Here is a 25,120-nt window from a genome sequence, read left to right as displayed (position 1 = left end):
AGAACGTCAGTTTCTATGGCCGGTGTAGCAGATGGACTGTTCGGTGTGAAGCAGGTCTATTTGGCTGCAAAGCTGCTTATCATTTATCTTCAGAGGAGAAGTTTCTTATTTTTTGTGTTCTCTATTATATTGTCCAGACCAGGGTTTTCCAAACATTTTTTTCCTCATTCAAACCCCTTGGGCCCAAAATATTTACTTAAAGTAACTTAAGGTTCCAAAAGGGTGCTTGTTCAGTAAAGATTCTTTTTCGTTTTTTGCATTTGAAAGGTTCCATGAATGTTCAGGTTTCTGCATATAGTCATTAATGCCAATAAAGAGCCAATGAGACGCGGATCCATTGACGAGCTTTATTAACAGACATGCTCGAAATACATGCTGGGTCAAACAGGTATGGTATGGGCGAAGCATAAGAGCAGTCCAGTGAACAGGCAGGTGCAAACAGAGTCCGAAACGGCAGGCAATGGGTTAATCCAAAATTCATAGGCTAATGGTTTAACACAGGAAATCAGGCATGACAAGAAAATAACTAAACCAGGAACGGACACAAGACTACGAAAACAAGAAACCGGCTCCATAAATCAGATAACACTAGGAGAGTAATACGCAGAACATTACTGGAGACTAAACAGAAAATAAACATGGAATGGCTTGGTACAGCAGGTAACACTAGGAGAGTGCTAAACTCTGGACAAATACTCGGCAGCTTGAACAGGAAGTGAATGGATTTTAAATAGACAGGATGACGAGGTAACCAGGGGGAGGAGCTAATCAATTGCTAAGGAGGCTAACAAGGTGGGATAAGGAACAAGGGAACACAGAAACAACGGGGAACAAACAATTCAAAATAAGAGTCCACAAAAACCAAGACAGGGAAACATAGACTGAAATCATGATTGATTAATGGTCATGATATACAGGTAAATAACACTTAATTTTATTTTGTTTGTTTTTATTTTTAATTATTTATTAATTATTTTATGTTTTAATAATTAGTCAATCAATTTAAAAACCCCAGTTTGGTAACCCTTGTTTTAAGTTCTCCATCATTCATGTCTGCATTCAGACAACTAAAAGGGTGGGAATTTTTTTTTTTATTGTGCTTTCCAATGGACCGCTGGGCACTTTCCAATAATAAATATATCGTGTTGTATATGTAAATGGGTTCTCTGGGTGTGCATTTGTAATATTTAACCTCATAATGTTTATAAAGTGAACAGCTAGATGCATAACCTTTAATGCGTAATGTGTGTGTATGTTTATTGGGGGGTTGTCATGGGAAGTTTCTCTTTCCACAACTGCAGCTGTCCAAAAGCCTGTCATGATGCTATTTTTATTCTCTCTCTCTCTCTCTCTCTCTCTCTCTCTCCCCCATATATGTAAATATACAGTTTACACATACACATCTTACAACCCTTAGGGATATCAGCCATTTCTCTTTCATTATTAGAGTTATTCATAGGTGTTTTAATTTTTAGTTGATGTAATCATAAATGTTGTTTTATAGAGGGAATGTTATGCTCTTTCTCTGAAAAATTCTGTTCGCTCCTAATTTCCATGCTTTTGCATTCATCTAGAGCTGCGGGCTATCTTAGAGCAGAGTGTGTGTTTGTGTAAGACGTGACCTACATACAGTTTATTATGCTGTTTATGATGGTGTTGGTATTAGATTGGTTGGTTAAGCGCTCACCTGCTAGTCTCATTAAACGGGAAACCTACAGAACATCAGCCAGATACTGAGGTTCAGAACGGTCATCTTCAGTCTGCCAGGAATATTATGCTTTTACATTAATTAAAGGATTCCTAAAAGGGATGGATTTGGGCTTCACTTAGTTTTTAAATAATTAAAATAACAATAAATGTAATAGTTTTTATCACAATGATATGATTGCAGATAGTCTACTCTTGTCGTCACGCATAATTTCATGTCGTATTACTCATCTTTTTCACTGTGATTAAATCATCTTTTCCAGTTACACTCAATTTAATCATTTTGTTACACAACCCAGACCAAATGTCCATGTGTACTCTTATTCATCTGTTATCATTACTAGAGCGATATAAGTCTAAAAGGAAGCAATATGCACAATCAACCATCAATAATCAGCTTCAGGTTCAGGTCAGAATCAGATGACTCTCACACCTTCAGTAAAGGCCTGAACAATGTAGCCTGTGTTTCAGCGAATCATAAATGACTATTATACCGATGTTATCATGCCTTCTTGTCATGACCATCGCTGCAGGCCTGTAAGCTGAACTCTCTGATGGAACAGCAGGTCAGCAAGTTTGAGACTGTAGGTCTGTACCAGATTTTACAAGCTTGTCTGAGGTCCTTCTGCTGGGTAGAACCCCCTCTAGCTTTCTGAGGGAAAAAATAGTCGAATGTAACCTGTATTAAGCAAGATGCTGGGAGCGTTCCTTGGGGCAAAATCAATGCCAAGTGTATTGTTTGTACAAGTTTGTGCTTTGGCTCTAGCGGTGTTGATGGGGGTTCAAGAGAGAAGGATATGGATTTGTGAATGAATAGGCCTAGTTCTTTGTGAAGCTAGAGTGTAAGAAGAGATGTCAAAATGTTACACACTGAACTCAGATTTAACAAAATATCAAAGTCTGAAATAAACTTTAGGTTTAAATAACTGTAAAAAAAGATGGATCTCTGTTGGAAAGGGTTCAAATACACAAAAATGCTTAAAAAACACAGAAATAATAGTTGAAAGATTTTTTGAGCAGGCAACTATCACTAAAAACACACACAGCTGTAGATCATTCAGAACACAGTAAAAAGAAACAAGTGTATGTAAACTTTTGAACAGGGTCATTTTTATAAATATGTTAAATTGCTTATTCAGGTCAGTACTAAATAAAAAGTAACATACATTTTGTATGAGCCCTCTTATTTTGGTAAAATAATGAACATTCTGCAAGGTGTATGTAAACTTCTGGTTTCAACTGTAAGTGAAAAAGAAGAATGTTTTTCAAAGGTTTGGGGTTTACACATTTGTTTGCTTTTTTTGCTTTTTTTATTATTTAATTAATACTTTTATTCAGCGTAGAAGTATCAGGATGTGTTAAATGATGAAACGTTATAGTAAATACTCGTTAGAAAAGTTTCCTATTTTGAACAAATGTTGTTTCTAAACTTTGTATTCATCGAAGAATCAAAGAAAAAAGTTTACAAAATAATTTCAGCAGCACAACACCGATAATAAGTCAGCATAATAAATTGATTTAAAATTTTTCCTGAAATGATTTCTGGAGTAATGGCTGATAGAAATTCAGCACTGTGTTACAGAAATAAATACAATATATTAAAACAGGAAATTGCAATAATATTTCACAATGTTAAAGTTTTCTATGTTTTCTGTATTTTTGATCAAATCGAGGAGCATGACATGTTAATGTTTCCATCAAAAAACATTAAAAGTCATATTAATCCCAAACTTTTGAAAAGCAGTGTATATTTTTAGAAAGACACCAATTATTTACATTTTGACCAACTGTCAGCTATTTCCTCTTTATGACTTTTGAGTTTTTAGACAAATCTTTATTGGCCAGTTTTACTGATTCAGTGTCTTTTAAAGGCTCTTCTTGCGTTCACATTTATTACTTGAGCTTTGACCTGTAGTGCATTTCAAAACCCCCTTTTTTTTCCACAACAGTAAAGAGAACTGTACTGCCGGCTACTTTGAGCTCTATTTAACAAGGTGTTTTCTCTCCCAGATCTGGCTGAATTCACACAGCGTTCTCTGTGAACCCAAGCATGTAAATCCCACAGGGTCGACTGTTTCTGAGAAACCTTGCATCAACAATCCTCCCACGCTCATTTGCTCAGATCACATGCCATAACGTGCCAATTCTAATGATCCGATAGTCTGAAAGCCACTAAAGCATTGCGATGATATCTGCATGCTTTCTAAATGGGCTTCACAGACACATGTTTGGCTGTTTATTTTGACAAGCAGCCATATCTTTTAAAGTGGCCATTGAGTTTGTGTTTGGTGGGTGCGTTTGTGTGTGTGTACATGTTTTGCGCGTAAGCTCTCATGGATATGCATACGTTATCTCGACTTTGATTTGATTATGCTCGTGAATGTACGCTCGGGTTTCAGGATATGCATATGTTATGTTGTCTTTGAATGTGCACGTATGTTATGTAAAGCTCAGTGCAGATTGACCTAGTAACCCAGTTTATGCCGTGATGTTTTCTGGTTTTCCCCTCCAGGTCTGTGCATGCGTGTACAATCAAATCGTCTCTTTATGTTGCAGAAATGTATTTAAAGTTCAGTTTTTTTTCAGTTGTTGTTCATAATGGAGAGGGAGTCTCATGAGAAAAGAGCCTCCATGTCTTAATTTCCTGCGGGTCTCTGAGGGGGCCACCACACCTATGTTGCCATGGATATCATTTGTGATATTATTTTGGCATGCAGCGCGTTTAGACGGTTGTTTACTAGAATTCATCAGTCATACTAGCTCAACACTGGATCATTTAGGAAAAGATTTAATGATTTAAAATATAATAATAATATTATTATTAATATATAATACTTATTAATATTATTATTATTATTGTTGTTGTTGCTGTTGTTAATGATGATGTTGAAAGTAATAAATATTACTAATAGTACTAATGATATTGCTTGAATTGAAAATCAAGTATTTAATAATATTTTTTTTACAGTATATCTGTAAAATTGCAAAATTTATATTTAAGCTGAATTGTGATTTTGCTGCAAAAATTAATTCATTGAATTAAATTTTTAATTCTGATGCTAATTGGTGAGATTTTCTTTTCAACACCCTCTTAACTCATGGGTTAGTCTGTCTATTCATGTTTTAGGTCAATAATTTCTCTATACATCTGTACAGTGACATAATAGTTTTGCCTGGTAGGAGTAAAGTTTGCATGCATGGCATAAAAGCTTGATGAAAAGTGGCAATGATGAGAGTGTCCTCTTTTTTTTTTTTCAGGTGATATCACCCAGAAGGGCTACGAGAAGAAAAGATCCAAACTTTTAAAAGCTTACCTACCTCACACACCAGGTAACACACACACACGCCAAATTTTACCAAGCAGCATATGATTTTTATTGTGTTAAGATTACATTTATCCCACGGTGTTTGCCACAGGGGCAGAGCGCCGCATCCCTGTCACACCATCTTCATCTTCTTCCTCATCCTCCCGCTACCAACGCAGACGGTCCACTGGCACAAGGGATGAACGTTACCGCTCAGGTGAGATAAAGGGCACACACACACACACACACACACACACACACACACACACAGTCAGTGTAGACAGACTTTAGCTATTGCAGTATAGACACAAGAAGAAACAAAGCCTCAGCATTCGATCACAGTCCTTCCGCTCCTTGAGTTCTCTTGAGCGCTGGAAAGCTGATCTGATCTGATCTGGTCCTATTTCTTGCCTTATTGTACTGCAGACACTTTCCTCTTTTGTTTTTTTTTTATCCACCATCTTTATTTTTCTGTCACTCGACACAGCTAATGCCCATGTTGTGCACTGAACGCTAAGTAGACATAATAAGTAGACACACCCCTTACTGCTAATTGGTTACAAGTTTGTTTTGCTTTTTGGCCTAAAAAATCGCTTAGAATGCCTTTTAAATGTAATTTAATGGGGGGGTTGCATTTGTTATGTTGTAATGAATACTTTTAAGAAAGTTGTCCTGTGACGTCAGAGCACATGATTGGGCTTAGATGTAGAAAACCACTGAATAAATACTCTTCCTAATCCTAAGTAAACCTCTGAACAGGCTAGAAAAAGAGCAACTATACAGGACACACACACATACATTAACATGAGACGTTTTTGCACTCTTTATGCATGTATTAAAAACTCTCTCCCTCTTTCAGATGTTCACTCAGAAGCTGTTCAGGCTGCGCTGGAGCGACACAGCGAGAGAAAGATGGCTGTGCTGTTGCCATCCAAGCGACAGTCACTCATCGGTCAAACCTCCATGGACACGTACACACCTCCAGGTGTGTGTGTGTGTGTGTATGCGCATATGTTTGTGTGCAAGAGCGAGCGAGTAAGTGTGCGTGTTTGCGTTGGTGTGACTGTTCTCTCCGTGTCTCTGCAGACTCGTCCTCCGGCTCTGACGCTGAGGGGTCTCTGGGGAGGGCGGGAGGTGTCAGCGTGGACTCCTGGATCAGCAGAGCTCTCCATGGCTCACCTTCAACATCATCGTCATCATCGTCGCACAGCAACAGCTCTGCTAATGCAGCCCGACTCGCAGAGACCAACATGCACTCATACGGCAGTAAGAACGCCCGCATATATTCATAAGGCATTGAATGAACACAGATACTGAGAATCAGTTGTGTTTTTAGTCATTAGGTCACTATAAATCAATATCTATAGGTCACTATATGTTTTCAATATTACTGTAAGCATAGGAAAAAATTAACCTTTTCAAAAAATCACATCATGTGAAATAAGTCTTTTGGGCCTTTTTCTCTCTCTTATCAAGATTGTCTAATTTTAACAAATGTCTTTCTTACACTTAACTAGCTTTAGCCAATCAGAACAATGTATCATTTGGTGTTTGCCTAAATAATTTCAACCAATCAGCTCCTCGTGTCCGACTCATCATTTCTATTTTGCCAACCAATTTCAGCTAGTTAGCTTCTCACACACGACTTGGTTCATATGAAATAAGACTTTTTTTGACACCTGATAAGGGTCTCTCTTAAGCTTTCTTTCCTAATCTAAATCATCTCACTTAAACCAACTGGCTTCTCATGCTCAACTAAACTTAGCCAATCAGATCTTTGTGCTCAATTCAGTTCAGCCAACCAGTTCTTTTTCCCAACCAATATCAGCCAGTTAGTTTATAATGTTCAATTTATTTTAACAAATGAACTGGAATATTCCCATATTCCATGCTTGACTCAAACAATCTGATCAGCTTCTAGCATAATAAAAAGTTATATACTTGAGAATTTACTACTAATATGACTGCTATAGGTTAGCTTTCTGATTTCTCTTTTTCAATTTCTCCCCTCAGTTGGTCCGATGTCTCATCTTTCTCTAAAAAGGTGGGGCTTAAGAGAAATGGGTGTTTCTGCTGAGAATGGAATAGTTGGCAGGCACTCCAGTGACTACCAATCAGATCGCCCTTGGTCGTCTCTGGACTCTGAGGGTCAGTATTTCATGTTTTTTGGGGCTAAAGACTTGTTTGACATTAAAAGGGATAATTCACCCGAAAATTAAAATTCTGTGTTCATTTACTCACTCTCAGTGGTTCCAAAACTATTTGACTTTCTTTCCCGTATGAAACACATTTTTTTTGGTTTGTCTGTAAAATGAAAGGCAATCGGCTTCAGTGTTGTTTGATTTCCAGCGTTCTTCACAATATCTTCATTGGCGTTCCACAGGAGAAAGAAAGACAGGCTTGTAATTACATGAGGTTTGAGTAAATGATAGCTTGAAAATGTTAGCTTCTGTTTGAACTATCCCTTTAAGATAAAAGCACACAGTGGTTAATTGTACTGTCTGTATTTGCATTTGTGTCCACTTTTGTATTTTATCAACATATTATATTTCAATGTCAATAATGGTATTTGCTTCTAGTTAAAAGGTTTAACTCCACTGCACTGTTTGATATGCATACAATTTTATTGTACCTGCATGCACTTTTGCATCTCATTCCTAATAACTTGTAATGAATCGTCACATTTATTGGTGTAATTGTTACTATGCTGATGAATTAACCTGTTTGATTGTGTACCACAGACAGTCTGTCGGCCCCACCTGACATCACCAGCTATATGCCAGACCCCGCCCCCATCTCTGTTCAGCGCCCACAGGTTGCCATGTTAACCAGGCCCCCGCCCAAATATGGCAATGCTGAGCTGATGGAGACAGGAGATGGTGAGTGTACAGAGGCTTTTGTTTTTAAATGTGTGTTTATTCTAAAATAATCAAGTTTGCCATCTATTATGTTTGGAAGCTATTCAGTGTCCATTCATTTAAAATGACAAAAGAAATACTGTTCAGTTAAAATTAGTTTTCCTGTTATTACTATTGTATTTGTAGTATAATTGCATATATGTGTGTAGGTGTGCCTGTCAGTAGCCGTGTGTCGGCGAAGATCCAGCAACTAGTTAATACCCTGAAGCGACCCAAGAGAAGACCCCTGAGAGAATTCTTTGTGGAGGATTTTGAAGAACTTCTGGAAGGTTGAAATGCTTTTAGCATTATCCTTGTTTGATGTCAAAGATGTATATACTGTAACTGTAAAAGTCAATGAATATACTGTAATACCTGCACAGAAACCCTTCTTACACTTCCACAGTTAATGACAGGACAAAGGTCTTGAAATTCATTACTCTCATATTAAATTCTCCACACCCTGCACAAAGCAAGTTAATTTGATCTAGCTATTTTTGAGGATATTCAGGTGAAGTGCTTAAAGGGATAGTTCAACCAACAAATCCAGTCCTGACATAATTTACTCACCATTGTGCATCTGTGATGTCATGAGAGTAAAGAATTTGTGACAGAATTAAATACAATATTTTTTTTCAGTTTTCTATTCTTTGAAATTCCTGTGATATTAATCCTGATGATATAGAGCATGGGTCGCATCAACATGCAATTGCATCGCTAACCTTGTCTTGACATGTGCAGTGCAACAGCCTGATCCTTCTCTGCCACGCCCTGAAGGGGCGGAGTCAATCCCCATACAAGGAGAAGAAATCAACGGACTGAAGAACTGCCCCGCCTCCCTGGAAGCTGCCCTTCTGCGCTGGGGAGCCATTGCACCCAAAGCTCCTTGTCTGACCACTACACACAGCAATGCCAAACAGCCATACACTCTTACATATGGTACACATATGCATATATATTCATAGGCATTCATTGGATTTTATTGTCTTTGTTTAGGGTACATATTTACATCTCTTTGCTTCTGTGCTTGCAGGCAAGCTCTGGTCCAAAAGTTTAAAGCTGGCCTATAACCTTCTCCACAAACTGGGATCTAAACAAGAGCCAATCATTCACCCTGGAGACAGGGTAAGAGAGTGGATAAATTGTATTGTATATTTCTAAAATTCAAAAATGTGTGGTTAGTAAAAAAAACCCCAAATGATCAAAAAGTAACATTGTCTACTCATTCCACTAAAATACTAAGCGGCACAACTGTGGCACAATAATGAGAAATGTTTCTTGAGGTCCAAGGATCATGTGACGTAAAAATTAAGCTTTAAAATATATTTACATAGAGAATGCTTCTTTTAAATTGTAAACATATTTCACAGTATTGCTATATTTTTGTAATAATCTAATAAATGCATCCTTGGTGAGGATCATTTCAAAAACTTGTCTCTGACCCAAAACTTTTGAATGATAAATCAAATATGTATACACACTATATTCAAAAGTCTAATTAAGCATGAAGACTATATTTATGTATTACTATAGGTAGCATTGGTTTACCCCAATAATGACCCAGCAGCGTTCATGGTGGCGTTTTACGGCTGTCTTTTGGCTGAAGTTGTTCCTGTCCCGATTGAAGTACCACTTACAAAGAAGGTAATTTCTGCTGCAAAAAAATCCAGCAATAGCACGTAATCTTAGGCAGGACCGTACATAAACAGAATATTGATTAATTAGTTATTGCTTTACGATTTTATGAGAACAAATTTGCCCTTCTGATCTCTCCCCTCAAAGGATGCTGGGAGTCAACAAATTGGTTTCCTGTTGGGCAGCTGTGGAGTTGCTGTGGCATTAACAAGTGATGCATGTCATAAAGGTCTTCCCAAGAGTCCTAGTGGTGATGTCATGCAGTTTAAAGGTCAGAGACTTGGCAGTGTTTGTTAGAACCACCTGCACACGAGTCTTCATAAAGGAACATTGTTGTATGTCAAACACAATGTGTGGTTTTATCCAGTTTGTGTGTGTTTGTGTTGTTTGTATGTGTGTGCACGCGTTTGTGTATTCAGGCTGGCCGAAGTTGCTCTGGGTGCTGACTGACTCCAAACATTTATCAAAACCCCCACGAGAATGGTTTCCTCTCATTAAAGATGCTAACAATGACACAGCATACATAGAGGTAACAGACCATGTGATTGTGTGTGAAAGATAAATGATAAAAAATTGTTTATATAAAATGTTTTTTTTAAATAACTAAATGCTTGTACTTAAACACATTACATCGATCGAAAGTGACAGTAAACATATTTATGGCTACCAAAAATTCAGTTTTGCCATCAAAAAAATGCATCATTTGCAGTCAGTTATTTTAAATATTAAATATTTTTACAATATGAGTGTTTTTACTGTATTTTTGTTCACATAAATGCAACCTTGACAAGAAAAAGAAACTTTAAAAATTCACCATCCCCAAACAAACAGTACTGTGTATATATAAAAATATGTTTTTATATAATTTACTTACATTTGTATTTGTATGGCAGATTTTAAGGCTGCTTAATATCCAAGGGAGCTTGTATTGCAGTTCTTCGGCAATACACTGATCTCACTGCATTTATAATGAGAGTGGCCGTGTTTTGTGGTTGATTGACAGTATAAGACATGTAAGGATGGGAGTGTGTTGGGAATAACTGTAACAAGAATGGCGATGCTCACACACTGCCAAACACTTACACATACCTGCGGATACAGCGAAGGTAAGACGTTAAAATATTGCACAGATCCTTAAAGCTATCATTCGCCAAAATGAAAATACTGTCACGTTGTTCCAAAACCATGTGACTTTATTTCTGTGTGGTTTGTGTTTGTTTGTGTTTCAGCTGAGACTGTGGTGAATGTGTTAGATTTTAAGAAAGGCATCGGCCTTTGGCACAGTGTTCAAATGGTAATATAAATGACATTTACTGTATGCTGTCCTTTAGCCTGTCTTATCTGAACACTTCTTTTTCTCTCTCTGTAGAGTGTGTTGAATATGTTACATGTGGTCAGTGTTCCATATGCACTTATGAAGGTGAATCCTCTGTCCTGGATCCAGAAAGTCTGCCAGTACAAAGGTACACACCCATAGAAACACACACTTTTGGTCTCCTGGCTTTTTGGATGGTGTGACCATCTCCTACAAGAACACGCATAGTGTTACACATTCTCTCTTTCCATGTATGTGTGCAGCTAAGCTGGCGTGTGTGAAAAGTAGGGATCTACACTGGGCTCTGATGGCCTACAAAGAGCAGAGTGACACCAACATGAGCTCACTGAGAATGCTGCTGATCGCTGATGGATCAAACCCCTGTGAGTGTGTTCGTGATTAATCAAACCCCCTTGAGCGTGCGTTACTGATTAATCAAAGCCTGTGAGTATGTTACTTTGTGAATCAATTTTCTACTTTTATCCGTCTCTTTCATTCCCAGGGTCGATATCCTCCTGCGACGCATTCCTGAATGTGTTTCAGAGCATGGGCTTGAGGTCAGAGGTCATATGCCCGTGTGCTGGCTCCCAGGAGGCACTAACTGTAGCTGTGAGGAGGTATAAATACGCTCACACTCTCTTTGCCCAGGAGGCACACATGTGCACACGTCATTCTTGTGCTCAGGAATCTGTTTTCAGTTTAAACTCATTAAAATGGGAGGTTCTGTCTTTTGTGGTCAAACATTACAAACAACATAACCAGGCCTACGCGCATTCACTCTCAAAGACACACAAAGCTATTAAGAAATACATCTGACTCAGATTTTAACGTCACATAGTGAAAACTGCTTGGTTCTTAATAAATCAGTAAAATACATTTAATTGTGTTTGTGTGTGGTCTAAGTTTAAATAGTTTTATCAGACAGATATTGCACTGTATCGCCATAAAGTCTGCTTCACATGGCCAAGAATTGCTTAAATAGACAAAAAAAAAGTTACCAACCATTTTTTACTTTTTGGGCTTTGTAGGCTGGTAAATCAAATAATACACAAAGTGCAAAATGGAATACATAAAGTGTGACTGTAGATATATCAAATTACAAAAACTACTATTGAATATTACAAGACAAACCTTTGCAAATATACTTGATATGTTTTTTTTCTCAGAAGCATTCATTGTTGTAGATATTCATAAATGCGATTTGCAAAGGCAGGACTCCCAGAAATTACGTAAAGCCAACCAATCAGAATCTCACTTTTGAGAAAGTGATGTCAAATGCTTTTATTTATAAATGCTGCGTTAAATTGATCAAAAGCGTTTAACAGCCTTTACAGTTTGTAATTATGCAGATGTAACAGGCAGCTACTTTTACACCTGTGTTGCAGACTGAGTCTGTTACGCTTAAGTACAGTCTAAACACTTTATTTTAAGTAACTTACGTCTGCTTAATATTCTGTAACTTTAATGTACACTGCCCTCCAAATGGTTGGAAACACCCTAGAAAAGTGGGGTTTTGGACAATACTGGCATGAATCTTTTTTTAATTTATGATAATTTTGCACTGATTAGGGACACCACAAACTACGGAAACATATTTTATTATATACAGTTTATATATAGAAAATCATCAAAATATCCACTATATGCAGCTATTACAGCTCTGCATAACCTGGGCTTCCGAGCCTCCTGAACACTTCTTACAGACCATTTTATGTATATATTGCCATTATTATGTTAGCATTATTATTGCTGGTCTTCAATAATAATGCCAGTTACTTTAATGTACAGCATTTGCACCAAAAAAATCTAAGGATTTATGCTAATATCATCCAAAACCACACTTTGTCAGCAGTGTTTTCAGACTTTTGCAGGGTAGTGTAATTAAAAAGGTATTACATGTACTTAAACTGTGTATTAATGAAATACACTTAATTACAATTTTGATATACTTTATTTTAAACAGCTTATGTCAACGTTCTTGAATTTATAATTACTTTGTATAAAGTCTGTAACACATATGTATCTGTATAACAGACCCAGTCTGTAACAAATGTGTAACAGTAGCTGTCTGTTACATCTACGTAATTACAAACTATGAGTACAAACTGTTCCATAACTTAGTTACTTGGTAATTACACTTTAAGTAAGTACAACAGCTACTACTAAGTACTTACTAAGTAATCACTCTGTATTATGGACACCTTAAAATAAAGTGTTACTGAAATGTTTCTTGAGCACCAAAAATATGCATTTCTGAATCATTTCTGAAGGGTCACAGGATTAAATGCATTCAAGTAGAAAACAGTTATTATAAATTGTTAGAATACTTCACAATATTTTTTCTGTATTTTAATCAAACAACTGAAGCCTTTGTGGTGCCCCAAAGTATTTAACAAATCTCAATAAAATGCCACAAGTCTCCTCATGTTTGTGCTTTTATGTTTTGTGTTCTTTTGGTGACACATTCTGTGGGATTTTTGTGGGTGCAGACGCAAGGATTTGGTGGTAGAAACTACATAATGATATAACTTTTTATTATATTGAATTTTTTTATTAGGGACTGTGGGAATGCCAAGTAATATTCACACCAGCCAATCAAACCTCTTTTGTCAGAGCGTTTACAGCTCCAGGAAGCCAAACCGCACAATTCCAAATTGTTTATGAAATCTGGAAAATATTGCGTCTATGGTAACATAATATTCTGGCAACACATATGGACATGTTTACTCTTTCATTTATTTGTATGCATGTGTTTTTTGTCAGGCCTCAGGAGGGCAGCTCAAAGCCAGCAGGCAGAGGGATCCTAAGTATGACGAATCTGAGTCACGGGGTCATCAGAGTGGACACAGGAGAGAAGCTGTCCGTCCTCACCATACAGGATGTGGGCACGGCCATGCCAGGAGGTACATCGATTACAAGAACGTGAACGAATGAAAATCCCCAAAGCATTTTGATTCGGGTCCAACATCTACCTCGTAAAACCAGCCTAGAGCAGTTTAGCGCTGTTTTCCTCATGTGACCACAGACCTCATCAAACAACTTCATGGTTCTCGTAAAACTGACTTTTCTCCTTCTCTCGCAGCAATGGTGTGTGTTGTTAAACTGGAGGGTGTTCCTCAACTGTGTAAAACCGATGAGATTGGAGAGATCTGTGTGTCGTCTGTTGCCACGGGAACATCATATTATGGGCTTACAGGAATGAGCAAGAACACATTCGAGGTGCAAAAATACATTATATGTGGAATAAACGCCTAATTTAATTAATCAATTAATTTAATACATTTTTTATTAATGATTTTATTCATCAGTGACTCATTATAATGATCAAAAGTGCCAGTAAAGACTTTCACAGTGTTACAAAAGAATTCTGTTTTAAATAAATGGATTTTTGAAAAATAAGCAGCTCAACTGTTTTCAATATTTATAATAACAAAATATGTTCCTTGAGGACCAGTTTTCTTAAGCAATTTTAAAATATGTTCAATGTTCTTAAATGTTTCCTATTGTAATATACTTTTCAAAAGTATTACTTTCAATATTACCGTTTTACTGTATTATACATATTCTCATATTTTTACAAAAAAAAATTGTATTTACCAATACACTTACGCAGTTTTGGTGAAAAAGAGACTATTTCAAAATCTTTTAAACGCCAGCGTAAAGCATCTTCGTTTAACTTTAGTGAAGTGGAAGTACTTTAGCGCATTTGTAGCAGGTTTTACCCGGTTTCTCTATGTTTATCTATCATATTCCGATGTTTCTGCTCCAAGCAAGTCACTTATAGTAATTAGCTAGTTCGAGCTGCCAAAAATGTTACGATTAATTGTTAAAGTAGAAAGTGCATGTATCCTGCTATTTATTGTGAGTAAATTTGTTTGTGTCTTTGTGGGACAGGTGTGTCCAGTGGCGTGTGACGGTGGATTGGTCAGCGATTGTGTATTTGTGAGGTCAGGTCTGCTGGGGTTCGTGGGTCCGGGAGGGATGATCTTTGTCTCTGGTACACTGGAAGGGCTGATGCAGGTCGGGGGTCGGAAACACAATGCTGATGATATCATCGCTACAGCTCTTGCTGTGGAGCCCATGAAGTTCATCTATAGAGGAAGGTATGTGTTAAAAAGTAAGAACAGAATACTACTGTAGAAAAAATGTTGTTTTGAATATTCTGTAATCTCTGTGCTCACTCTGTATAGGACGGTGGTGTTCTCAGTGAATGTGTTGTATGATGAGAGGATTGTGCTGGTAGCTGAACAGAGGCCAGATTCAACCGAAGAAGAGAGTTACCAGTGGATGAGCCGAGTGTTGCAGGTAGACACACACGCACACACATAAACAGGCTCAAAGGTAGCATTTTTCTGTCTTTGCTGAAAGCAAAAGTGCTGCACTAAGCAACAAAGTCATAGCCAAGCAGTTTTTTTAGCATTAAATGTATAGTTATGTAGGTGAAGGTTTTGCACCAAAGAGATTTCACTGTCGGTGTGGAAACCCACCACGACATGAAAGAAATAGAAAACAAGCAAGCGTTTTATTGTATGTGGCTACAAAATAAAATTGTGAAAATTATACGTTTAAAATTAGAGATATTTATATTTTGTAATTATGCTGGTGAATATCTGAATAAAATTTTTATGTAGTCATTATTATCTAAATAGCATTCATGCATTTTACACTTTCAGGAAGGGCAGATTAAATTGATAAAACATGAATAAAAAGAAATCATTGTTCTTTAGACGTTTCAATTAAATATTTAGCTGCATGATTCTTTTCAGCATTGATGGAAAAAAATGTTTCTTGATAGGCATGTTATACTACCAAATATGCATATTAGAATAGAATAATTTCTGAAGGATCATATGATGTGAGCCTTGGCATCAAAGGAATAAATTACATCTTTAAAACACATTCAAATAGAAAACAGGTATTTTAAATGTTAATAATAGAAAATAAATCATATTACTGTTTTTTTCTGTATTGTTTTGTAAAATAAATGCAGCCTTGGATACCATAAAGTCAAGAATCTCATTCAACAGTTTAGAACATTAGTGTAAATGTAAATCGATACCTTCAGTGTATCAATTATAAGGTTTTTAATAACGAATGAAATTAACCATAAAGAATTGTCTGTCTAAACCTGTGTGTGTGTGTTTAGGCAATAGATGGTATTCATCAGGTTGGAGTGTACTGTCTTGCATTGGTTCCTGCCAACACCCTCCCCAAAACCCCTCTGGGTGGAATCCACCTGTCTGAGACCAAACAGCTGTTCCTGGAGGGGGCGCTACACCCCTGCAGCATCCTCATGTGCCCTCACTCCTGCATAACCAACCTGCCCAAACCCAGACAGAAACAACCCGGTACGCGAGCCTTTGTGTGTGTTGCAGAGCATAGTGTGTTTGTGCTACATGGAAAACACTGAGTAAATAAATATTGTGTGTGTTTGTTGCAGAGGTGGGTCCTGCCTCTGTGATGGTGGGGAATCTCGTTGCTGGAAAGCGAATGGCTCAGGCCAGCGGACGAGATCTGAGTCACATGGAGGACAATGAGCAGGTAGATAAGCATCTTAGTGTTAAACAACTGATCACAACAAAACCGATATAGTGAAATGAAAGGATGCAATTTTAATTTAATGAATAAGTGTACTGTGTTTGCACCACTGTTTCAAATTAAATGTGAGCAACTTGTGATTCAGTGGTGTTTTTTTTTGTTTTTAGCTTCTTAGTTGGGCTCAGTTCACCTTAAATGGTGCTTCACACAAATTCCATCTATATATGGAGTCATTCATAACATTCGTTTAGAAATGCAACATGCACCAACCATTTCACCAAAGTGTTTAGAAATGTTATTTTTATAAATATGTTATTTCACTTAATGCTTGTTTTGTGAAATCGTGTTTTTGCTGTAGTATTTCCTAATGTTTTTATTTAATAACAATAATTGCAGTCCTACTAAATGCACAACAAACTTGGAGCTCTTAAAAAAGCATTTTAAATCACAATTGCAAGTGTTTTTTTTTTTTTTAAATCATACAGCTCTAGGACCTCTAGTTTTTTGGAGATGGGAAAAGCCTAAAAGTGTCAAAGTATATCTGTGAAACACAAATTATCTGGCTCCTTTAAGGAAAACTTGAATAGGTCTAATGAGCATGTTGTGTCTTTTTCGCTCGGACTGATTATTCTTTCTCTTATGGGAATTGTAGTTCCTGTTTCTGTCGGAGGTGCTGCAGTGGAGAGCTCAGACAACGCCTGACCACATACTTTACACACTCATTAACTCACGGGTAACACACATATTACTTTCCTCACTTCTCTTCAGCAGTGAGTGTTACTAAAACTATCAAAAATTGATATGAGCATTGAGAATTGATGAGCATTTCTGACTTTTATGAATGCAGGTGTGTCGTTGAGTTTTCATAACTGTGTTTTTGTTTATCAGGGGGCAATAGGAAGCTCACTGACCTGTCTACAGCTTCACAAGAGAGCAGAGAAAATCGCCACATTGCTGTATGAAAGAGGACAGCTACGAGACGGAGACCATGTAGCATTAGTTTATCCACCAGGTAAGCATACACTTTTAAACTTTGATTTAATTGCATGATGTGCATATTAATTCGTTAAATTGTGTTAATGTTCTGTAGTAGCCGCCTGCTTCAATTAAATCCCATCACATTTGCTTAGTAAAACTTTGTTAAACATATCACATTACACTTAAACGCATCACAAATGAGAATAAATAACGTGCACTGAATTCCGTTTCTTTTTTCACCATACAAATTTTTGTTTATTTGTTTGTGTTACAGGTTTAGATCTGATTGCCGCCTTTTATGGCTGTCTATATGCAGGGTGTATCCCTATAACTGTACGACCACCTCACCCTCAGAACATCTCCACTACACTACCTACAGTTAAAATGATTCTAGAGGTGAGGACACACACACACACACACTCAGAATATCTCCACCACACCTACAGTTAGACAAATTAAATTATCAGAGAAGTACCGAATAGTTAACCCTAGTTAATTATATATAAACTCAATTTTATGGCCTCTAAATTATCAAAATGATCCAATCTTTGCTGAAAAACTCGTTGAACATGATTTTCTACATTAATAGTTTATGCTTTTTTTTTTAGCTGGCAAAAAGGCCTTTTGGTATAATTCCAAAAGCGCACTTCAGGTCATGATATGCTTTTTGCTGTAAAATGTAAATGTAAGAAGCAATTTTATATCATTACTAATATTTCAAGATGAACACTGGATGAAAGCATCATCATTGTTTTGCATTGCAAGATGTTTTGTCCACCACAATTAAAACTATGCAGCTGTGATCATAAAATATTAATTTGTTAATACCTTTAAAATATCTTACTAAAACATATTTGTTAAGATATATAGAGTGATATTTATAGAATTAGTTTGCTCTACTATAATAATGATTTACATTGCAAGCCATCCGAATTTCATTTTATTTTTTTACATTAAAAATAATAGCTACAGCATCAAATAGCCTCTGAATAAATTGAGGTGAATTATTTACTTCTCAAAATTAAGTTCAATATTCTCCAATACTATAAGCCACATGTATCGAGGATTCTCAGAAGAAAAAAAAAACATATATGCAGCCCTTTTGTTTTTGTTTTTAAAACCATTTTGTGTAAACGTGAAATAAACTGTTCCAGGATTAAATTAACCCAGTACAGGGTTAAATCAAATATTGTAAATGTGATGCTTTATAAAATAAGACAATACATACGGATACTAAAACATTACAGTTTTTAATGAATGAACATGCTGGTGTGTGCAGGTGAGTCGTTCGGTCTGTGTTATGACCACCCAAGCAATCTCTAAACTTCTGAAGTCCAGAGATGCATCAGTGGCTGTGGACTTTAAATCATGGCCTCCTGTTCTGGAAACAGGTCAGTCTGTGAGGTACACAACATCTTTGTTCATAGTCACCCCTGTCAGATGCTCATCAAAAGTGTGTGTGTGTGTGTATTTATTAGACGACTTGCCAAAGAGGCGTTGTCCCCTGCTGTATAAACCATGTGACCCAGACTCATTGGCATACCTGGACTTCAGTGTGTCCACTACAGGAATGCTCGCTGGAGTGAAGGTCTGACTGCTCATAATTGTTGCTAATGTTTTTATGTGTGGATTACAAATTGTTGTTAATGCGATTTAATATAATATTTCTGTTTTTCTCTCTTCCTCTGAAGATGTCTCACAATGCAACCAGTGCCCTGTGTCGCTCTGTTAAACTGCAGTGTGAGTTGTATCCCTCTCGTGAGGTGGCCGTGTGTCTCGACCCGTACTGTGGCCTCGGCTTCGTCCTGTGGTGTCTCTGCAGGTACGGGCTACCTGTGCACTCGCAGATGCAAACACAAATGTAAAAGGTGCATCATGTAAGATTGACAGCTCGCGTTGAAATGGGTGCTGCAAAAACATTTCTGATTAGAATTACTGACTATAGCATTATTTCCGTATGTATCCATAACGTGTTTCCTAAATATATAGCATGTGATGGCTTTAGAAGTGTCAAAAGCTTACGTACAGTACCTTTAAGAATATTCTTATTTGTATATTTTTGTGTGTGCAGCGTGTATGCAGGGCAGCAGTCTGTCCTCATCTCTCCGATGGATCTAGAGGTGAATCCTGCTTTATGGCTGCAGTCCGTCAGTCAGTTTAAAGTCCGAGACACGTTTTGCTCGTACTCTGTGATGGAGCTCTGCACAAGGTCTCTCAGCTCTCTCACTGATTCTCTAAAGGTAAGCACACACACAGAATTTTAATCTTCATCTCATTAAACAACATTTTCTTTACTTGAAATAAACTGCTTCATATTTTTGTGTGTGTCTCTCTCAGGCCCGTGGGATGGATCTGATCCGTGTGCGTTCGTGTGTGGTTGTAGCGGAAGAAAGGCCTCGCGTTGCCCTGACGCAGTCCTTCTGTAAGCTCTTTAAGGACGTGGGGCTGCACCCGCGTGCCGTCAGCACGGCCTTCGGCTGCAGGGTCAATCTCGCCATCTGCCTACAGGTCAGTATTGGCCAGAAAATGACCCATATCTGACTTCATGCTCTAATTGCATCCCCAGTGTTCAGTTTTTTCCTTTTTACTGATCATGTAATTCATTCAACCTTCTATTTTACTTTATTATTATTATTATTATTAATATTATTTTGATTTATTTTCATTTTTTTATTTACTTTTTAATATTTCTACATCACATCTTCCTCTCCTCTCCTCATGTAGCCTCATAGGTTGGGGAAGCTTGCTGAGCAGGTATGACTGAACTTTTAACTGATCCTCATCATTTCAGTTACTACAATCATATATTTTGATGTGGGCGTACATTCACTAAATATCATCCTGTTTGCATGACTATTCAATTTTTACGACCTGACTAATCAGCAAGATTTAAGCTCATCTGAAATGACTTAGCGATCCACACAGCTGATATGATGTATGTGTGTGTGTGTGTGTGTGAGAGATAGAGAGAAATAAAAGCATGTATACCTCCAGATTTGGTCATAAATGATGCAAAGAAACAGTCATGTTTCGTTCATGTTTCAGGGTGGATCAATAAAAAGTGAACACCAGCACAGTTAATTGTTGTGTAAATCTAAATATATTTTGCCATAACATATTATTATACAAACAAATATCTCACAGATACACTGGAACAGAGGTTTTCTTCTGAATGATGAATGCCAAGAGTTTAACCATAGCCGTGTTATGTGTAAATGTATAATAACAAACAGAAACATACTTTTAAATTGCACACTTTTATTGCACCATGTGGCCTATTCTAATGCATTAGGAATGCCCCCAAAATGTTTTATATGTCTTATATTTCTATATGATATAGTTATAGTTTTATATGATGTAGTAATATCACACAAGCAAGCATGCTGTTTTTCCTGTATATTTAAATTATCTTTTTATTTCAATATTCAGAATATTATTTTAGAAACATCTCAAAGCATTATTTCTTCAATTGTAATTTTAGTGCAATTTTAGTATATGTTAATTACATTTTAGTATCTTTAAAATTACATTTTAAATCTTCAGTGCAAAGATGTGCTTTGTTGATGCTGCTTTCATTTGATTGGTAACAGCCCTTTAGTGTCTCTATAGTTATTCTAAGAAATTTACATAAAAAATGATGCATACATCTAATTTGCCTTTATGAATGTAAAATTGCTACTGAAAATCTGTTTAAAAATAGGCAAATGTTAACCCCTAATGAAAACATGAATGTTGAACACTGCTATGAACTAGCCACCAAATATAAAAATAGAATTCGAGACTCAGCTGACATGACAGGCCCAAACCAGACATGGTAACAGTACAAAAACAAACTCTTAATTACAAACAAATTATCTTAATCAACATATACCAGAAAATATAGCTTTTTTTTGTCGTTATCACATACTAGACGACCTGGACCTTGCTAGTTCTGCTGAATTTTTGTTGACATTTTTGTTGACTGTTAATGCAAGTCACCTTGATAGCAAATGTCCTCCAGATGAGCATGATGCTTCATGCTTCAAAGGAAATTGAACTGCCATTGATAGAGGGCGATTTTTATGTTTGTGCAGGGAACATCAGGACCGGACCCTACGACTGTCTATGTGGACATGAGAGCACTGAGACATGACAGGCAAGACACACACACACACACACACACACACACTAGGTATTTAATTATTTTCATTCTTATAATTACAACAGATACAATACAAATCTACAAATTGGGTACAAAATAGTACATTAAACCTTTTAAGAAATAGTCTGTAAAAAAAAGGCCCTCAGCAGATAAAACTAAATATTAAATACATATTGTGTTTAATATTTGCTGATAGTAATAATTTATTAATTTTATTTAATATTTTCCATAATATTTATTGATATTATATTAATAGTAAATATGTTCAAAATGTTTAGTGATATATAATATATTTCTAAATATGAATGTATTTTTGTATGATGTGTTTGCAGGGTGAGACTGGTTGAAAGAGGATCTCCACACAGTCTACCTCTTATGGAATCTGGGAAGGTAAGTAAGACAATTAAAGGTTTCTTTTTTTTCTTAAATGAAATGTAAGCCACATAGCATTTTTCATCCTCTTAATCATTTAATAGATTTTACCTGGTGTGCGCATCATCATCGCTAACCCAGAGACAAAAGGACCAATCGGAGACTCTCATTTAGGGGAGGTTAGACCAATAGCACTCTCTTGTCTTTTAAGATGAATAAATAACAATTCACATAACCATAATGTCTCACTGCTGTTTCTATTTTAAAATGAGTGCAGATCTGGGTCCATAGTCCACAGAATGCCAGTGGGTACTTCACTGTGTTCGGAGAGGAAAATGTGCGGTCGGATCATTTCGGAGCCAGGTTGAGCTTTGGAGACACTCAGACTGTGTGGGCCAGAACCGGATACCTGGGCTTCCTGCGCAGGACTGACCTCACTGATGCAAGTGGAGGTGTGTGTTCAGTGTATATTGTGCTGTTTTGTCACAAAGATAACTGATTCGCATTGAGTTGTTTTCATGAGCTGTTTCACTTTTGCGCGTTCAGAAAGGCACGATGCCCTTTATGTGGTGGGAGCGTTAGATGAAGTCATGGAGCTGAGAGGTATGAAATACCATCCCATTGACATTGAAACGTCCATCATCCGGGCACACCGGAATATCACAGAGTGGTGAGCACACACACACACACACACATACTAACACACACACAGCCACATATTCACACTAAGGCCATAACTAAACTCTATTTAATTATGCAAATTAGTGGTGGGAGCTGTGCCAATATAATCATTTTATATTACAATAAAAGTATAGAAATATATAAAAGTATACCATTCAAAATTGGCTAAATGTTTTTTTCTTTTTAACATTTTCACCAATGTTGATTGATGATGCTTGCCATTTTTGTTTCAACCCCAATAAATGTTTTTTTTTTTTATTTCCAAAATGATTTTTAAAGTATAGAAAGTTTAAAATAACAGTTCAGCGCGACATTTTAAAATGTCTTTTTCATCACTTTTTATTAACTAATTTTAATTCATCTTTGCTAAATAGAAGTTTTAATTCATTTTTAAAAAGTCTCATAGATCCGTTTTTTTTTTTTTTTTTACTGGAAATGCTACCCAAAAAACATTTAATAATTAACCAACCCTGTAAGGGATACTTGTTTAAGACGATTAAATGATTAAAATAACTGAAAGGTATTTCAAAGGTATGGTCAAATCAAAACGAAGTGTTATCATTCATAAGTACAGCATTAGATTTGCACAAAAAATAACATTAAATAACGCTCTAGTTAATGACCAAAGACTTGAAATGAACTAGAAATGAGCCACATTCAACATAAACGCCTATTTTTAATCCTCTGTATTCAAAGAAGCAGTGGTTTCCTTCAAATGTCTGTGTCCTTAAACCGGATGTGTTATTATTCAGGTAGCCATCCATAAACTTGTATGCTCAGCAAGTTTCTCCTCATAATGTTGCTGACAATACAGTAGTTGACCTGAGAGAGAAAACTGACTGCAGATCAAGAGTTTATGCTAATGCCTAGCTTAGTTGCATTGCGCAAATGTGTGAAATGGAGCTTGCACAGCTATTCTGTATTGACATATTTCCATAGAATTAAGTTTCTCTCTCTCTCTCTCTCAGTGCGGTGTTCACATGGACGAATCTCTTAGTGGTGGTGGTGGAGTTGGACGGTTCCGAGCAGGAAGCTCTAGATCTGGTTCCCATGGTAACTAATGTGGTTCTAGAGGAACACTACTTGATTGTCGGCGTGGTGGTGGTTGTGGACACGGGCGTAATTCCCATCAACTCTCGCGGAGAGAAGCAACGCATGCACCTACGGGACGGCTTCCTCGCCGACCAGCTCGACCCCATATATGTGGCTTACAACATGTAGAAAGACGCACACTGATGATCTTAAAACACAGGCTCATTCTCATGAGCTTAGGCACAATAACCAAGATTCCCAGCACCTTCTCACTGTCAGCGCTTCTGTCAGCCTGCTAACTGTAGATCAAACACACACACACACGCATATCATTCACAGAGGGACTCCTGAAGCATATCTTTTTCGGTTTTTGTGTCGCCCGATATTTTGCTAGTGTTGTTTCTTTTTTAAAAAAATTGCACACTAAATTTAATTTAAAGAACAGGGGATTTTATATGATGAATATTGCTGTTGCCAATTCAATTTGTGTTATTTATTTGCGTTTTTAAACCTGCGGTCACAAATATACCTGTCATATTTGTGCTTTTAATGTACGTTTCTTTGCATATTGTTGTTTTATGCTCGTCTTTGCCGTTGTCTTTGTTGATACACATTTTTGAAGTTGTATTAGAATATCACAAACTGACTTATTTAGCATGTTTATCATTTTAAAGGTACTAATGTTAAGTCATTTTCATAACTGTTAATTATGTACAGGAAATTGTTTCCGTTTCGTCTAGCTTTTGCGATATCATTTTTGTGATTTTAATAGTTTAGGCTAATATTTAGGTCATCTTATCATGTATATGAATAAGATCGTATCTGCACTGTGATAGGTGTAAATATAGATCTATGTGAACTAGAATCTGCATTCTAGATTCATTACCCAGCATCAGCTGATCTCTCCTGTTTTACGTCTGTATCCAGAGCGACAGAGAGCGAGGGAGGGATGGGAAGAGTGACAGAAAGAGGACATATGCACAATGTGTGTTTATTATAACTTTATTTATTTTTGAAGCTTCCATTACCTGTAAGATACAAAAGCACTTTGATTATGTCACGATGTCTTTTCATATGTCAATAAAATATTTTCAACTATTCTTACGGAGAATACGTATCTGTCTTGTAAACATTTGATAAACGTACATGCACCGCCACCTAGTGAACAAAATGCATTAACGCCAGCTAATTTCCAATCAGCATTTTCTCGTTCATCACATCTTTAACCTATTGATCCTGTAAAATACAAAGTAATATACGGTATTAATGGAAGGGTGTGTTTATGTCAGTGTTTTACTGCAACTGTATGCATAATGGATACAAGGATAAGTATTATTTTTTTGTAATATGTGATTAGTTTTATTATGAGCCAAGCTGGTTCTTTTGAACTACCGCAGCATGTCAGCTATAAATATTAAAAATAAAAAATAAAATAAGTTTTTCTGTAATTTTATTATTTAGATAGATTGATAGATTAAAGCGTGTTCATCAATATTATTCAGAGTAATTTTGTTTTGGA

At 36.6% G+C, this 25,120-nt stretch overlaps 1 protein-coding gene across 4 annotated transcripts in view; it reads left to right on the top strand.

Moving 5' to 3' along the window:
• Positions 1-24,701, top strand: part of dip2cb (disco-interacting protein 2 homolog Cb) — a 29,417-nt gene extending 4,716 nt beyond the window's left edge. Inside the window, exons 2-39 of one of the 4 annotated variants that reach the window (XM_043253409.1) lie at positions 4,966-5,037; positions 5,125-5,229; positions 5,872-5,997; positions 6,099-6,278; positions 7,026-7,160; positions 7,754-7,891; positions 8,080-8,199; positions 8,651-8,848; positions 8,943-9,034; positions 9,443-9,553; positions 9,692-9,815; positions 9,964-10,073; positions 10,548-10,650; positions 10,774-10,838; positions 10,914-11,007; positions 11,123-11,242; positions 11,362-11,476; positions 13,623-13,762; positions 13,942-14,078; positions 14,754-14,962; positions 15,050-15,164; positions 16,006-16,207; positions 16,300-16,400; positions 17,050-17,130; positions 17,286-17,409; positions 17,650-17,771; positions 18,655-18,766; positions 18,854-18,963; positions 19,067-19,197; positions 19,447-19,615; positions 19,713-19,883; positions 20,100-20,129; positions 21,449-21,510; positions 21,849-21,906; positions 21,993-22,067; positions 22,166-22,340; positions 22,435-22,558; positions 23,538-24,701. In XM_043253409.1, the coding sequence (XP_043109344.1) occupies positions 4,966-5,037; positions 5,125-5,229; positions 5,872-5,997; positions 6,099-6,278; positions 7,026-7,160; positions 7,754-7,891; positions 8,080-8,199; positions 8,651-8,848; positions 8,943-9,034; positions 9,443-9,553; positions 9,692-9,815; positions 9,964-10,073; positions 10,548-10,650; positions 10,774-10,838; positions 10,914-11,007; positions 11,123-11,242; positions 11,362-11,476; positions 13,623-13,762; positions 13,942-14,078; positions 14,754-14,962; positions 15,050-15,164; positions 16,006-16,207; positions 16,300-16,400; positions 17,050-17,130; positions 17,286-17,409; positions 17,650-17,771; positions 18,655-18,766; positions 18,854-18,963; positions 19,067-19,197; positions 19,447-19,615; positions 19,713-19,883; positions 20,100-20,129; positions 21,449-21,510; positions 21,849-21,906; positions 21,993-22,067; positions 22,166-22,340; positions 22,435-22,558; positions 23,538-23,790 (4,709 nt within the window). In that variant the 3' untranslated portion in view covers positions 23,791-24,701. The remainder of the gene's footprint in view (positions 1-4,965; positions 5,038-5,124; positions 5,230-5,871; positions 5,998-6,098; positions 6,279-7,025; positions 7,161-7,753; positions 7,892-8,079; positions 8,200-8,650; positions 8,849-8,942; positions 9,035-9,442; positions 9,554-9,691; positions 9,816-9,963; positions 10,074-10,547; positions 10,651-10,773; positions 10,839-10,913; positions 11,008-11,122; positions 11,243-11,361; positions 11,477-13,622; positions 13,763-13,941; positions 14,079-14,753; positions 14,963-15,049; positions 15,165-16,005; positions 16,208-16,299; positions 16,401-17,049; positions 17,131-17,285; positions 17,410-17,649; positions 17,772-18,654; positions 18,767-18,853; positions 18,964-19,066; positions 19,198-19,446; positions 19,616-19,712; positions 19,884-20,099; positions 20,130-21,448; positions 21,511-21,848; positions 21,907-21,992; positions 22,068-22,165; positions 22,341-22,434; positions 22,559-23,537) is intronic. The other 3 variants (XM_043253423.1, XM_043253415.1, XM_043253434.1) reach the window with 3 other exon arrangements.
• The last annotated feature ends 419 nt before the right edge of the window (positions 24,702-25,120 follow it).

This window comes from Puntigrus tetrazona, chromosome 2 (assembly GCF_018831695.1).
Source record: "Puntigrus tetrazona isolate hp1 chromosome 2, ASM1883169v1, whole genome shotgun sequence".
Classification (NCBI taxonomy): Eukaryota; Metazoa; Chordata; class Actinopteri; order Cypriniformes; family Cyprinidae; genus Puntigrus; species Puntigrus tetrazona.
Note: the sequence above shows the minus strand (reverse complement) of the source record. Positions and strands in the feature narration are given on the sequence as shown.